At 48.4% G+C, this 15,289-nt stretch overlaps 1 protein-coding gene across 2 annotated transcripts; it reads left to right on the top strand.

Annotated features, from left to right (window-relative positions):
• Positions 1-69: 69 nt before the first annotated feature.
• zdhhc16a (zinc finger DHHC-type palmitoyltransferase 16a) lies at positions 70-15,176 on the top strand. 2 transcript variants are annotated; one of them, XM_061228458.1, is made up of 11 exons: positions 70-217; positions 6,332-6,591; positions 7,180-7,374; positions 7,669-7,757; positions 8,273-8,301; positions 9,113-9,246; positions 10,459-10,554; positions 11,084-11,169; positions 12,267-12,390; positions 12,979-13,049; positions 13,534-15,176. In XM_061228458.1, exons 2-11 carry the CDS (start codon positions 6,343-6,345, stop codon positions 13,634-13,636), a joined length of 1,176 nt encoding a protein of 391 aa, XP_061084442.1. In that variant the 5' UTR covers positions 70-217; positions 6,332-6,342; the 3' UTR covers positions 13,637-15,176. The 2 variants fall into 2 exon arrangements, with proteins under 2 accessions (XP_061084442.1, XP_061084443.1); XM_061228459.1 differs by lacking the exon at positions 10,459-10,554.
• Positions 15,177-15,289: the final 113 nt, after the last annotated feature.

The raw sequence follows: 15,289 nt of genomic DNA on the forward strand, positions 1-15,289 counted from the left end.
TTTGTGCAGTTCTGTGGAGACTGTCATCAAGGCCAAAAAAAAAACTTCAATTCCCAGAGTGCACTCTGTGGTAGCCCAGGGTAGTATGAGGAACAGCAGCGGAGCTAAAGGGCAGAACCACTGTATTTGTCACTGCAATCTCAGAGATTAAACACCTTTCAAGCCTATCATGACTTCAGTTGCCGTGTCTCCAACATTGCTGTTCCATCAAATTTAGGTGAGTGCATATTACCGTGTGTAAACCCATTATACACGAATGGTTTGCAAGCTTAATATACAATTTCGGGTAAAAAACTAAAGATTTTAATGAAGTATCAGATCATAGATCATATTCGCCGAATGAGATCGTATTCACCGTGTACATGAACAGAGGTAAATTGAAGAAACACTGAGGTGTGAACTATTATATGTCAGCGCCATAATCTAGTCAGAGAAATCATAATCTTTCCCCTGGTCTCTGGCGTCTAAAATGTTTTGTTGTGGCAATGAATGGGGGATGGGGGCGCATCAGTCATGGAAAGTATGAAAGCGACAAAGCTAAGCTTTAAAAAAATCAAACAAAGCTTCCTAACAGTAGGATAGCGCGATTTAGCCAGACGAAAAGGATGTTGATCTTTGCGCTTTGACTTGTTACTAGTTACACCCTCGTGGCGTTGGTTTTACAGGAATGCAGACAATCCAGAAGGCTGCCCGCGGAAAAAAATTGCAACAGGATTATTTCGAAACGGAAGCTTTTCAAAAATGGTTGATTCTGCGGAAGAATCCCTTTTAATCTGCGAACTGTCTGTCACACTAAATCGTGAAATTGTTGTTCGTTTTTATATGAAAATGACAGACTAGACTACTGCAGTCTACACAGTGTCATTTTATTACCAGACATAGCCTACCAGATGAATGATATGTTTGGGTAGCTACATTATGGATGTATGGATGGCGCTACATATTAATTTGATATCAGACCAAATGACAATACAATTGCCTACCAAATTGCAGACCGCCGCATTGCGCGAGACGTTCTTTTAAAGTTCATTCACCATTGTGAAAATATCATCTGACAAATGAAATGCCTTTCACACAGGAATTTGAATGTGCAAATTCAATGTATGCCTAACAAGTTCATTTAAATCCATATTTTTAAGAAATAACTTATAGTGTATAGGGAATTGACAATAAATCGGCTTGCCCAATATAATGAAATATAATGACAAAACAAGGAATGTTCCGTCTGTGAAAACAGAGTATCTAACATGTTGACACTTTTTCTCTGCAATAGTACTACCAGAGAAACCACGCATGACCCATTGATAAATAGCAAACTAGCGTGTAGCCTGATTTGATCATTGTGTGTCTGGTGGTGTACACAATGAATAATAAACTGCAGCTATATGACCCCAAATGGACGGAGTGAATCTGGCTTAAAGCTAATCCTGAATTAATGAGAGAATTGATGGTGGAGAAGCTGGTCAGATGGTCGTTGCTGAAGCTCAGCTCACTGCGTTAATCTGAGTAGCGGCTGAAAGCCAGGGCATTCTTAGCTGTAAGTGATCGTGAGGGCAGAAGTAGTGAAATCCAAGATCCACGAAGTGGAAACACTAGGAGTACAATGCGCCGGATGACTGATCTCTGGTGGAAAAAAAGGATGCTTTAAAGGATGCTTTCATATTGGGATAACTTTTGCTTACTTTTGAACCCTTTGTGACTGGATCTTACTGCGCAAGTTGTGTGTTGTGTGTGTGTGTGTGTTTTAACTCCACTTTTTAAATCCGTCCATTTTATTTATCAGTACTCCAGTTTAATATCTGTGGGCTCCCATGTAAAACAAACATTTGTAATTTGGGGAAGTTTCCATCCTGTCCAGGCCCCAGCCAATCACAGAGAACCGGGAGAGTAAATTGGCTCTGGGTCTCCTTTCTGCAGTGGAGTGTTCAGGGCCCGGTATCACAAAGGAGGATTACAGAGATTGCTGGATAACTGCGCAGAGTAAAACCCAGAACAGCTCTCTTTACTCCAGTCCATGTTCCGGATTATGGAGGGTTCCGGGTTTTATTTATCCAGCTAAATCAGTAATCCTGCTTGGTGACACAGGCCCCGGGGTATAACCCAGTCCTGCTCTGAGAGTGCCGTTGGGTCTACAACTCCGTTCCTGGACGGCTGGTGCCTGTGCTGGTTTTTGTTCCAGCCAGTTATTCAGGGTTCTTTCTCCACAGATGTATTCACCAATGCTGGTTCACTCATATTTGACTACATTGAAAAAGAAACTTGTGACCATGTGAGTGATGCGTGAGTGAGTGGTGCGTGAGTGAGTGTGCGTGAGTGAGTGTGCGTGAGTGAGTGTGCGTGAGTGAGTGTGCGTGCGAGAGAATGCGCGAGAGAGTGCGCGAGAGTACGAGAGAGTGCCAGTGTGTGTGAGAGTGTGTGTGAGTGCGAGAGAGTGTGGCTCGTATGCACAGGATGGGCCGGGGTGTTTAATGCCCTGTATACTAACCGGATGAGACAGCCGTCCTGCCAAGGGCAGGGAGTGGTGGTGATCTGTAGCTGTACCCAGGAACAGGCTGCCTGCCCTGGCAGATTTGGGGTCACAGAGGTGGAACGGGCTCCAGCCCCGGAGCACAGCTCATTATGTGCTGCAGAGACGGCCTCTCGAGCTGGCCTGGGCCCCCACACCCACACTGGGACCACACCCACACCCACACTGGGACCCAACACCCACACTGGGCTCCCACTCCCACACTGGGCTCCCACACCCACACTGGGACCCAACACCCACACTGGGCTCCCACACCCACACTGGGACCACACCCACACTGGGACCCAACACCCACACTGGGACCACACCCACACTGGGACCACACCCACACTGGGCTCCCACACCCACACTGGGACCCAACACCCACACTGGGCTCCCACTCCCACACCCACACTGGGCTCCCACTCCCACACCCACACTGGGACCCAACACCCAGACTGGGACCACACCCACACTGGGCTCCCACCCACACTGGGACCCAACACCCACACTGGGCTCCCACACACACTTGATTAAAGACCACGATTAGTTCATTAGTATAATCGGGTGTGTTACTGCTGGGCTAAAACAAAAACCTGCACCCACACCGGCCCTTTTAGGATGAGACTGGACACCTCTGGATTAGACTAAGCAGTGGCCAATCCCCCTGGAGTTATGTGGGGTTAAGGGCCTTGCTCAAGGGCCCAACAGCTGTGGCCACACTGGGGCTCCGGGTCCCAGGCATGCAACATTTCAGACTGCGGATTTTGCGTAAACCGCTTAAATTTGAGTGTGGGGTTCAGACGCACGTCCCATTGGCATTATGGTGTTTGCACCATAATGAGTGCGAGAGATGGTAAATGGTTGGCATTTATATAGCGCCTTTATCCAAAGCGCTGTACAGTTAGCTCATTTTACATGTCATTTGGCTGACGCTTTTATCCAAAGTGACTTACTGTTGATTAAATTAAGCAGGAGACAATCCTCCCCTTCTTATTGTGGCTACACTGGGGATAGAACCACCGACCTTGCGGATCCCAGTCATGTACCTTAACCACCACACTACAGGCCGCCCCTATTGATACTTTTCATTCACCCATTCACACACGCACACACACATACTCACACGCACGCACGCACGCACACACACACACGCACGCACGCACACTCACACACACACACGCACACACACGCACGCACACATGCACACACACACACACTCACACTCCACACTACAACAACGGCGATTGGCTGCCATGCAAGGCACCAACCACCCTTTCTGAACCTGACGGCTGCTCTTCTTCTGTGTAATTATCTGGCGGGAGAAGGAGATCACCTGCTGGCATGGGGTCAGTCACATGTGATGGGTGCGTATTAATGATTCAGCGCAAACATTGTGAAGAATCCAGGAGAGGTTTTTTTGGGGGGTTTTTTTCAGTAGACGTGTAACTAATCCTCACTTTCAGTAAATAATGCCTGTACTCGGATGTCCTGAGACTCATGTTGGAGGTGGTTATCAGAGAAGTGCCCGGCTGGCAAAATGAAGAAGACCAGAATCATGGCCATTGTCTGTGCTTCATTAGCTGAGAGCTCACTGTGTTTGAGCTCACTCCTCATTCGCCTGTGTTGTGGAGGGAGATCCTCAATTTCTCAAAAGAACCAGGTCGTTTCCATCCCCCCTTGGCAGGTTACTAACCTTCCGCTGGGTGAGAGGTGAGGTTGGGTTTGGGGTTAGGGGTTTGAGGTTAGGGGTTAGTGGTTGATCTCACTTGAGTCATAGCCACACTGGTTGACCAGGTTCCTGTTATAAAAATGTAATGAATGAAAAAACCAATTTTTATGTGATATCTTTGTGATGGCAATGTTTATTTTATTGCGATTTGGAATGCAGCTATTGCAGTCGCATTCAGTTTGTGTGAAATTGTGTCTGTGTAGTAAATTGATGCTGTGCTGTGAAATAAGCAATGCGGCAACCATTTACTATTTTTTTATATATTTTTTTTGTGCAGAATTTTGACCATAAAAACTGTGTTTGTGTCTCCATGTTTACGTGTGTGTCTGTGTGTGTTTATGTGCATGTGTTTGTGTGTGTGTATGTGCATGTGTGTGTGTGTGCGTATGTGTTTATGTGCGTGCGTGTGTGTGTGTGTTTATGTGCATGCGTGTGTGTGTGTGTTTGTGTGCGTGTCTATGTGTATCTGTTTACGTGTGTCCGTGTGTGTTTGTGTGTGTGCATGTGTGGGGATGTGTGTGTTTACATGTGTGTGTGTATGTGTTATGTGTGTGTGCGTGCATATGTCTGTGTGTTTATGTGTGTGTGTATATGTGTATGTGTGTGTATGTGCATGTGTGTGTGTGTGTGTGTGTATGTGCGTGTGTGCGTGCGTGTGTGCGTGCGTGCGTGCGTGCGTGCGTATGTGTTATGTGTGTATGCGTTATGTGCGTATGTGTGTTATGTGTATGTGTTATGTGCGTGCGTGTGTGTGTGTGTGTGCGTGTGTGTGTGTGTGTGTGTGTATCTGTTTACATGTGTTATGTACGTGTGTGTGTTATGTGCGTGCGTGCGTGTGTGTGTTATGTGCGTGCGTGCGTGCATGTGTGTATGTGTTATGTGCGTGTGTGTGTTATGTGCGTGCGTGCGTGCGTGTGTGTGTGTGTGTGTGTGCGTGTGTGTATGTGTTATGTGGGTGCGTGTGTGCGTGTGCGTGTGTGTGTGCGTGTGTGTGTGTGTATCTGTTTACGTGTGTGTATGTGTTATGTGCGTGTGTGTTATGTGCGTGTGCGTGTTATGTGCGTGTGTGTGTTATGTGTGTGCGTGCGTGTGTGTGTGCGTGTGTGTATGTGTTATGTGCGTGCGTGTGTGTGTGTGTTATGTGCGTGCGTGTGTGTGTGTGTGTGTGCGTGTGTGTGTTATGTGCGTGCGTGCGTGCGTGCGTGCGTGTGTGTGCGTGTGTATGTGTGTGTATGTGTTGTGTATGTGCGTGTGTGCGTGCGTGCGTGCGTGCGTGTGTGTGTGCGTGTGTGTTATGTGCGTGTGTGCGTGCGTGTGTGTGTGCGTGTGTGTGTTATGTGCGTGCGTGCGTGTGTGTATGTGTTATGTGCGTGCGTGTGTGTGTGTGTGCGTGTGTGTATGCGTTATGTGCGTGCGTGTGTTATGTGCGTGCGTGTGTGTGTGTGTGTGCGTGTGTGTATGTGTTATGTGTGTGTGTGCGTGTGTGTGTGTGTGTGTTATGTGCGTGCGTGCGTGTGTTATGTGCGTGCGTGTGTGTGTGCGTGTGTGTGCGTGTGTGTGCGTGTGTGTGTGCGTGTGTGTGTATCTGTTTACGTGTGTGTATGTGTTATGTGCGTGTGTGTTATGTGCGTGTGCGTGTTATGTGCGTGTGTGTGTGCGTGTGTGTTATGTGTGTGCGTGCGTGTGTGTGTGCGTGTGTGTATGTGTTATGTGCGTGCGTGTGTGTGTTTTATGTGCGTGCGTGCGTGCGTGTGTGCGTGTGTGTGTGCGTTATGTGCGTGCGTGCGTGTGTGTGTGTGTTATGTGCGTGCGTGTGTGTGTGTGTTATGTGCGTGCGTGCGTGCGTGCGTGTGTGTGTGTGCGTGCGTGCGTGTGTTATGTGCGTGCGCGTGTGTGTGCGTGCGTGTGTGTGTGCGTGTGTGTGTATGTGTTATGTGCGTGTGTGTGTTATGTGTGTGTGTGCGTGCGTGTGTGTATGTGTTATGTGCGTGCGTGTGTGTGAGCGTGTGTGTATGTGTTATGTGCGTGTGTGTTATGTGCGTGCGTGTGTGCGTGCGTGTGTGTATGCGTTATGTGCGTGCGCGTGTGCGCAGGAGGAGGGGGAATGCAGAAGGCTGTGAGCAGGAGGCAGCTCTTCTCCAGTGCGATGCGTCTCGTCCTGCGCTGGTCCCGGCTCTGCCTGCGATGCAGCCGGCGCAGGTTGCCACGGCGACTGCGGAACCTGCTGAGCTACAGCCGGCTGCTGCTGCGCTCCCTGCAGTTCAACAGCCTCACCAACTCCGAGCTCATCATGGACTGCGTCTTCGAGCCCGTCTTCTGGCTGGTCGACCATCTCACGCGCTGGTTCGGGGTGGTAGGTCATCGTCGCCGTGGTTACGGAGAAATTTGTCGGTCCAGGTTGTTGTGCCCCTGTTGGATGTGGTTTTTCCCGGTTGAACCGATTAATACTGAGGTATTGAACGCTAAACGAACTTCATTCTGGTTCCTCTCGTGCCCTGTGGAGTCACATACTGCATGCATGTGTCTGAGCGTGCATACCTGCATGTGTGGATTACGTGTGTGTGTGTGTGTGTGTGTGTGTGTGTGAGTGTACATGTGGTGTATACAGGTGTGTGTGTGTGTGTGTGTGAGTGTACATGTGGTGTATACAGGCGTGTGTGTGTGTGTGTGTGAGTGTACATGTGGTGTATACAGGCGTGTGTGTGTTTATGTGTGTGTGTGTGACCTTGCCCTCTCCCTGCAGGTGTGTGTGTATGTGTGTGACCTTGCCCTCTCCCTGCAGGTGTGTGTGTGAGTGTGTGTGAGTGTGTGTGAGTGTGTGTGAGTGTGTGTATGAGAGTGACCTTGCCCTCTCTCTACAGGTGTGTGTGTGAGAGAGTGATCTTGCCCTCTCTCTACAGGTGTGTGTGTGTGAGAGAGTGACCTTGCCCTCTCTCTGCAGGTGTTTGTGTGCCTGGTGGTGGTTCTCACCAGCTCCATTCTCATGATCGCTTACTTCTGCCTGCTGCCGCTGGTGCTCTACACGTACTCTCCCGCCTGGATCGCCTGGCACCTGGGCTACGGCCACTGGAACCTGGTCATGATCGTCTTCCACTACTACAAGGCCACCAAGACCTCGCCCGGGTACCCCCCGCAGGTGCAGAGACTAAGACAACTTTCTCATCGATTACATGTTCTGTTTCAAAGACTTACTGTGCTGAGCTGTGGTGGTGCACTGCTAAAGCAACAGACCTTGATGCAGGCATCAGTTACAGTTTCAAACCGAGGACCGGGGTTTGATCTCGAATAGATAGGGTACAAATGGGGGGAAAAACTGAAAAATTATAAACAAATATATATATTTCAAGAGAGCTCCTGGTTCAGAAAGACTTTACCGTTGAGGAGATGTTCAGAATAATCATAGGGCTCTGACGGTGCTTTGTTTTTGTAGCGGAAGTTTGACATTCCATCGGTTTCCGTCTGTAAGAAATGCATCGTTCCCAAACCTGCCAGAACTCACCACTGCGGGATCTGCAACACGTGAGTATTCCGCACCACCCCGACATTCCGCACCACCCCGACATTCCGCACCGCCCCAACATTCCAAATGTGAGGTGTGGTGATTCCAGCAGCGTTCCCACTCTTAGGAAATGTTTTTCCACAACTTTTTCTACAACAATTCTCCTTTGACTTACAGACATGAGACATGGACAAAGGCAGGGGTGGGGGACTATGGTCAGCGGCTAACAAAAATGAGAAAAAATATTTTTAAAATATGCAATCTCAGCTCTTGATAGCTTAATAGCTTGATTTACAGCTAAGCATACAATTTTCCAGGACCTCGCTAATATATATATATATATATATATGGACCTTTTTATAAATTAAGTTTTCCATGACTGGAAAAGTGGTCTAAATTTCCGGGTTTTCCAGGACGAGTGGGAACGCTGGGAAGGGTTAAATACGGAACGCTTTGTCTCAGACAGACGGGTGCTTTACGGACGTTGGTGTTGGCGTTGCAGTGCACTTACACAAGCTCTTCTCTTGCTTTGCAGCTGTATACTGAAAATGGACCATCACTGCCGTATCCTTTTAGCGGACGTCACAAACCCGGGTCATAACTTCTGATCCCCTCACTTTCACTGCCCGTCCCGACGAAAGGCTTCCCCCGTCTCGTCTGTCTCGCTCCCGTGACAGGAAGTTTCCAGCGCTTACCAAAGATCATTTCACAAAAGAGCTTACATTACATTACTTATCCACAAGGACCATAAATAATGTAAGGGACGTCCTTTTGTGTGATGACCTTAGCAGTAGATATTCCATGTCACTCTTGATTAGATTAAGTACCCAGGCAAACAAGGTCAGGTGGTTTTGCCCAAATGGTTTTTTAGAGTATTTCTTTTACAGTGACTGAATGGAGGCCTGATGTTTTTACCTCAAACTTTATTTCTCCCCTTCTTTCTTCCTGTTGCTCTTTCAGTTCAGTTTTATTTGTATCGCGCTTTTTCTGACTGAAGAGTGGTTACCAGGGCTGAACCTCCAAATTGCAAGCACATTGGGTGGTTTTATTATTAATGGGTATTATGATTATTTTCATGTTATGTTCTTGCTGATGGGGGAGTCTATAGCCTAGTAGCTAAGGTGTTTGACTGGGACCTGGAAGGTTGGTGGTTCAGGCCCCTATGTAGCCACGATAAGATCAGTGCAGCAGTTTGGCCCTTGAGCAAGGATCTTTCTCCAGGGTGATTGGCCCCTTCTTAGTCTAATCAACTGTAAGTCACTTTGGATAAAAGCGTCGGCTAAATAGCTGTGATGTAAATGTAATAGCAGCTTGCCTTGCGCGTGATGGAACTGCACACTGCCCACTGCCATGTCCTTAACCAGCCCCTGCCCAGCCTGGCTGAATAACTGTGTGGGCCACTTCAACCATCGGTACTTCTTCTCCTTCTGCATGTCCATGACCCTGGGCTGCCTGTACTGCAGCATCAGCGGCCGAAACATGTTCCTGGAGGCATACAACGCCATCGAGGTACACGGCACCCCCCCCCCCCTCCTCACCACTAGGGGCAGTGTTTCCCGATATGATGCCATCGTGGTACGCTGCACTGCCCTTCCCCACCACTAGGGGCAGTGTCTCCCTATACAATGCCATTGTGGTACACTGTTATCCTCCTCACCACTAGGGGCAGTGTTTCCCTGTACAACGCCATTGTGGTAAGCTGTACTGCCCTTCCCCACCACTAGGGGCAGTGTCTCCCTATACAATGCCATTGTGGTACACTATTACCCTCCACACCACTAGGGGCAGTCTCTCCCTATACAACGCCAGTAAGGCACGCTCTTACCCTCCTCACCACTAGGCGCCGTGTCTCTCAAATAGCCTCCCCTAATCATTACAGTGCATAAGCAAGGGAAATGCCTCCAAGTCTGAGATTAGACGAAGGTTTTAGCCCTGTTGTCTGTGAAAGTAGAGATGTTTTGTGTCAGATTATTCCTCAGGCGTTTGAGGATGTTATGGTCAGTTAATCGCAACCACTTTGTGAGGATCTGCAGACACGCGCACACCTCATCATCAGTTGAAATGTTTTGATCAAAGCCCAGCGTTTTTTCCAGAAGAGAGAATTCATAGAAGGCCACCTTGATCATTTTCCGCGGCGACTTGACAAAAATGTGTCTGCTGGCAGTAATAAATCCCATTCTGAAAACGCTGCACAGGCAGTGTTCACCTGAACATGCAGCAGTGGCACTTTAGCGTACCCTAACTCACCTCTGGGACAAGGCACTGATGAAGAAAGCTATTGTACTGCTGTAAAGCTCACAGACACGCACACCACCGCCACTTTTCTATAGGGTCCCAGTGTCTGACTCCACCCCCTTTCTATAGGGTCCCAGTGTCTGACTCCACCCCCTTTCTATAGGGTCCCAGTGTTTGACTCCACCCCTTTCTATAGGGTCCCTGTGTCTGACCCCACCCCCTTTCTATAGGGTCCCTGTGTCTGACCCCACCCCCTTTATATAGGGTCCCTGTATCTGACCCCACCCCCTTTCTATAGGGTCCCGGTGTCTGACCCCACCCCCTTTATATAGGATCCCTGTGTCTGACCCCACCCCCTTTCCATAGGGTCCCTGTGCTTGACCCCACCCCTTTTCTATAGGGTCTCTATACCCCAGACCCATCCTCAGCCAGTAGAGACAGGGGGAAAGGATGGTCAGTGTTAACCCTGGCCCTGTGTCTCTCCAGCACTGGAAGAGCCTGGACATGGAGAAGCAGGGCGTGCCCGTGAAGGGGGTGGGGCTGCTCATCGGCATCCTGCCCCCTGGAGCCATGACTGGCCAGGTAGTACAGAGAGCCTGCCTCTCATTGGACAGTACCATAGAGAGCCTGCCTCCCATTGGACAGTACCATAGAGAGCATGCCTCCCATTGGACAGTACCGTTGAGAGCCTGCATCTCATTGGACAGTACCATAGAGAGCCTGCCCGTGGGACATGCTGTCCAGTGGGATTGCTGGGTTCTGTAGAGGTGACCCCGGATTCCTTCTTGTTCGTTAGCTGTGCTTGACTAGATGTGTGTCGCACTGTGCTCATCCTCTGTCTCGTACTAACCCTGTCCCGCAGAAGCACAAGTATTAACCCTGTCTGAAAGGCACAATGACTGTCCCACCTGGGAATCAAACCTGCAACCTTTAGGTTCTTCAGCCTTTAACATCACACTGCCACATGATAATGTAGATAATGTTGACAGTGATTGGGCAGGCTTGCACATACTCGATTTGGCTTGGCGACGCAAAGCCAGGAAAGAGATGTCATTGCAGACCGTTCTTAACTGTTATGTTTTCTCCCTTTTTTTTTTTAACCTGTCTGTAGAGCTACTATCAGACGTCACCTCCTCCATTTACCTTCAGGGACAAGATGTTCCACAAGAGCGTTATTTACATGTGGGTGCTGACCAGGTGAGTGCTCTCTCCACAATCCTCTGATGTTCAAGCTCATTCAGAAGAAGTTCAACTACCATTACCATTACTACCAAATGTTTATCTGTGCATAATGTATTGGAGGGAATATAAGTGGTTGATTAGTTCATTTGTTAATCGGCTGCTGATTGAAACGGAACCACTGAAACCTGCAGGCACTGTGGCCCTCTGGAACTGGAGATTCATACCCGTGTTACGAAGTGTTACGAAGTGTTACGAATGCAGACCTTCTTTGCTCAAGTCAAAAACCTTGAACTGAAGCTTAGGCCCGAAGCCTACCCTATGCAAGTTTGGGGAACACAGTTGCTTAGAGCTGTGCAGTCAATTTCACACGTCATTGTAAACTCAAATGTGTCGCCTCAAATTCCTACTGCAGTGTAAGTGTGAGCTGCAGTGTGGGGCATCGCAGCGAGGGGGCCCCTGGAGGACTGGGGCTTATGGCGCGTTCCATTTACCTCGGAGGTCGGAAGTCGGAGCTGGGAATGACGTCACACCCGAGTAAACAACTCGGATAACCAAGATGGACGCCTCCAGTGCCATTGTTGCTATCGTTGTAGCCATTGTTAGCAATACCAGTTGAAAACACCACATTACACGTTATTCTATACATACAAACACCGTAGTAACATGTCCACAGATAGACGTTGGACAGTACTACGTATACCACTTATTTAATTACACAAAAACAAAACAGAAGTGCTAAATAATACATTACGAGAGATTTTATTAACCGTTGACGCACGGAGCAGCCATCTTGGATTTCTAACTCGGGGTTACTCGGTCCTTCCGACTTTCCCAGTCGGAAATCCCACCTCAGGGGGCGTTCCAGTTGAAATGTCCGACTGGGAACTCGGAAATTCCGACTTCCCAGTACAAATGGAACGCACCAATACTACCTCCGCAGGGTCATAAACATGCACGTGCAGTATGCGCAATCGGACCGTGTGTTTGTAGTGGGCGCGCCTGGTCTTGTTTTGCATTCAGGGACTTGCGCAGGGTGTGTTTCGGGCCTAGTGTTAGTCACTCAGAGAGCCACTGTTGGCTTTTTATTCTCCTGCCATTGGTCCTCCCCACAGCACGGTGGCGCTAGCTCTCGGCGGCCTGACTGTGTGGCACGCAGTGCTCATCTCCCGGGGCGAGACCAGCATCGAGAGACACATCAACAGCAAAGAGACCTCGCGTTTGAAAAAGAGGGGCAAGGTAAGGCGGTGAGCACGTAGGTGTACACGTCGAGGCCATGTCTGAAACCGCTTACTTGCCTACAACTGAGTGTACAACCTTTACACAAGCTGTTTTGGACATGTCCCCTGTACTGGTGGAGTCGACGTGGCATCGGCCACAGAGCGCCCCTGGGTGGATGTGTTTGGTATTGCGAGGATGTGAGATAGTGGTTCGAATGACGTTTTCTGGAGATGGAGGAACACAGTAGCCTTGTCCCTGTGCGGGTGTTCAGCCCGGGTGCTGGAGCGCAGACCTCAGAGAGCAGTGGTGACCGGGTGGGAAGGAAGGGAAGGTCCGTTTAATGGGCTGATTAAAGCCCCGCCGCTAAAGGGGCTCTGTCAGACTCTGCAAGGTCATAACGTTTCCTTGGCAGCGCAGAGCGTGATTTCCCATTGCAGTAAACCAGTCTGCACCAGAAAAAGCCGTTATTTTTTTAAAATATGGAGGGCCTGGACTGCAGAGTCTGATGGCGTACGTGAGCCTCTCTCTCTCTGTCTCTCTCTCGTTCTCTGTCTCTCTCTCTCTCTCTCTCACTCTCTCTCTCCTTCCCTCCCTCCTTGCGAGCAGGTGTTCCGGAACCCATTTAACCACGGCCGGCTGAACAACTGGAAGCTGTTCTTAGGCGTGGAGAAGCGGAGGTAAGTTGGGGAACGGTAAATGGCTGGCATTTATATAGCGGTTTTATCTAAAGCATTACTATTGATGCCTCTCATTGACCCCACACACACACCCCCCAACGGCAACTGGATGCCATGCAAGCTCGTCGGGAGCAATTGGGGGTTAGGTGTCTTGCTCAGGGAGTTTCCATGGGGACCATGAGTGATGGGCAGCACAATCCAGCTTACAGGAAACTTGTCTCTCACATGGCTCACTGAAATGTATTTGTATTAATTTTCTGAACGACTGAATTATAATGAAATTGAGCCCCGGTGTAACCACAGTAAAGTCTGTGCAGCTGTTGGGCCCTTGAGCAAGGCCCTTAACCACACACTGCTCCAGGGGGGATAGGCCCCTGCTTTGTCTAATCAACTGTAAGTAGCTTTGGATAAAAGCGTCAGCTAAATAACTAATGCAATTAGTGCTTTGATCATATTCTGAGCTGTTTATTTCTCTTCTCCACAGTCATTGGCTGACTCGAGTGCTCCTGCCCTCCAGCCACGCCCCCTACGGAGATGGGCTGACCTGGGACTACTCTCCGCAGAGAAAAGACTTGATGGCGATCTAAACCCAGCCAATGAAAGGCTGCCTCTCACCAGATGCGCCCTCTGCTGGCCCACCGGAGTAGCGCATCCCCAGGACGCGTGTCGAGGTCGTGGTGCTGACTCGTCTCGCACAGGGAAACCGTCTGTGTGCGCTCCTCCGATTTCCTGCTGTTCCAACACGCGTGTGTCATGGATGTGCGCTCTACGTGGAACTGAAGCGTCTTCTTGCACTTGAAACACAGGCCTTATTACGGCAGCACTTGGCTGCTTCCTGTTCTAACGTGATTGGCCACGGAGAGGAGGAGCTTATTGTCATTGGTGGGCAGCATTTCTGATGCAGAGGGAGGGGAGAGCGCCTTGGCTCCGGCCCCACCCACTCTCCCGTCAGAAGCAATAAAGTGGTCGAGGAGAATTTCAGCCAGCCATTCTGACTGCTGTTTCCATAACAACTGAGTGGAGCTGTGCTCCACTGGACAAAACACTGCATTTTACCTATTTCTGTTGTCTGTTGTTTCTAATGACACTCAAGTTTGTGCCCATTTATTTTGACACTCTTGAACCCACAGGCCAAGTAAAGTACATTGAACCTTTCTGTTATGTGTTTTTTCTTGCATTGAATATCATTTGTTGAAACAAAGATTGCTTTCTGTAACAGCTTGTGATGTTTTGTGAGGCACTGAATTTAATTTCCTCAAATGGTTCAGCTGGAAAGACTAGACGAGCTATGCACAGGAATGCATCAATTCCTGCTATACAGAATCAGACCAAAGAAGCTGACCTGGCTTCCGTAAAGCTAAAATGTTTTGGCAATGCTGGTTCATATGGCAGCGTATTCAGAGACTTCAGAAAGTATTCAGACCCCTTCACTTCTTGCACACTTTACTGTGTTGTAGATTTCATTTGAAGTGGATAAAATTGCCATTTTTGCCCATCAGTCTACACTCAATAACCCATAACGACAAAGTGAAAACATGTTTTTAGACAAAGACTTGAGTCTCTCATTTACGTAAGTATTTGATGGGCAAAAATGGCAGCGCATTTATAAATCTACAACACAACAGAGTGTGCAAAAATGGAAGGGGCTGAATACTTTCTCAAGCCATTGGATATACTGCTATGGCAATTTTCTTCAATTTATGAACTGAATTTCGTTAATTTTCTCAGTAGATTTACGTTTAAATGAAGCGGACCCCTCTCCTGATTGGGGTAAGAGATGCACTAACTAGAGTCTACCACATGAGGGCGGCAGCCTTCTCTGGCTGCATTACTCATGTAATCCTGCATAGGGCAGCAGAGGACATCGCACAATGGACCACTGGAACCGCTATTAATATTAATAACAACATTACTATTACTGATCATGTCATTTGAAAATGCACATTTAGATTTTGGTGGTGTTTTTTTTGTTTTGTTTTTTGTCGAAGAACAGAAAAGGTGTGGACTATGTCCAAAAAGCCATCTATAATGTTGATTTGGTAATGTGTGGTGTGTACCAAAGTTTCTAATGATTGGGAAATTGTTGATGTTGAAATAAGTTTACAAATAAACTATCTAAATCAATTATTTACGGCCATGGGAGATACTTAGAGGAAAATGCTAAATTCTGTAGTGGTTGGGCCAAAATCTTACCACCATAGATATGCAAGACAAAAAGTAGCCAGCCATAAGGATATAGG

Source organism: Conger conger, chromosome 18 (genome assembly GCF_963514075.1).
Source record: "Conger conger chromosome 18, fConCon1.1, whole genome shotgun sequence".
Taxonomy (NCBI): domain Eukaryota; kingdom Metazoa; phylum Chordata; class Actinopteri; order Anguilliformes; family Congridae; genus Conger; species Conger conger.

Coding starts and splice junctions, on each gene's coding strand:
- zdhhc16a (XM_061228458.1), top strand. CDS start 6,343: ATGCAGAAGGCTGTGAGCAGGAGGCAGCTCTTCTCCAGTGCGATGCGT. Junction 10,555..11,083: donor CTGGAGCCATGACTGGCCAG/GTAGTACAGAGA, acceptor ACCTGTCTGTAG/AGCTACTATCAGACGTCACC. Junction 11,170..12,266: donor TACATGTGGGTGCTGACCAG/GTGAGTGCTCTC, acceptor TCCTCCCCACAG/CACGGTGGCGCTAGCTCTCG.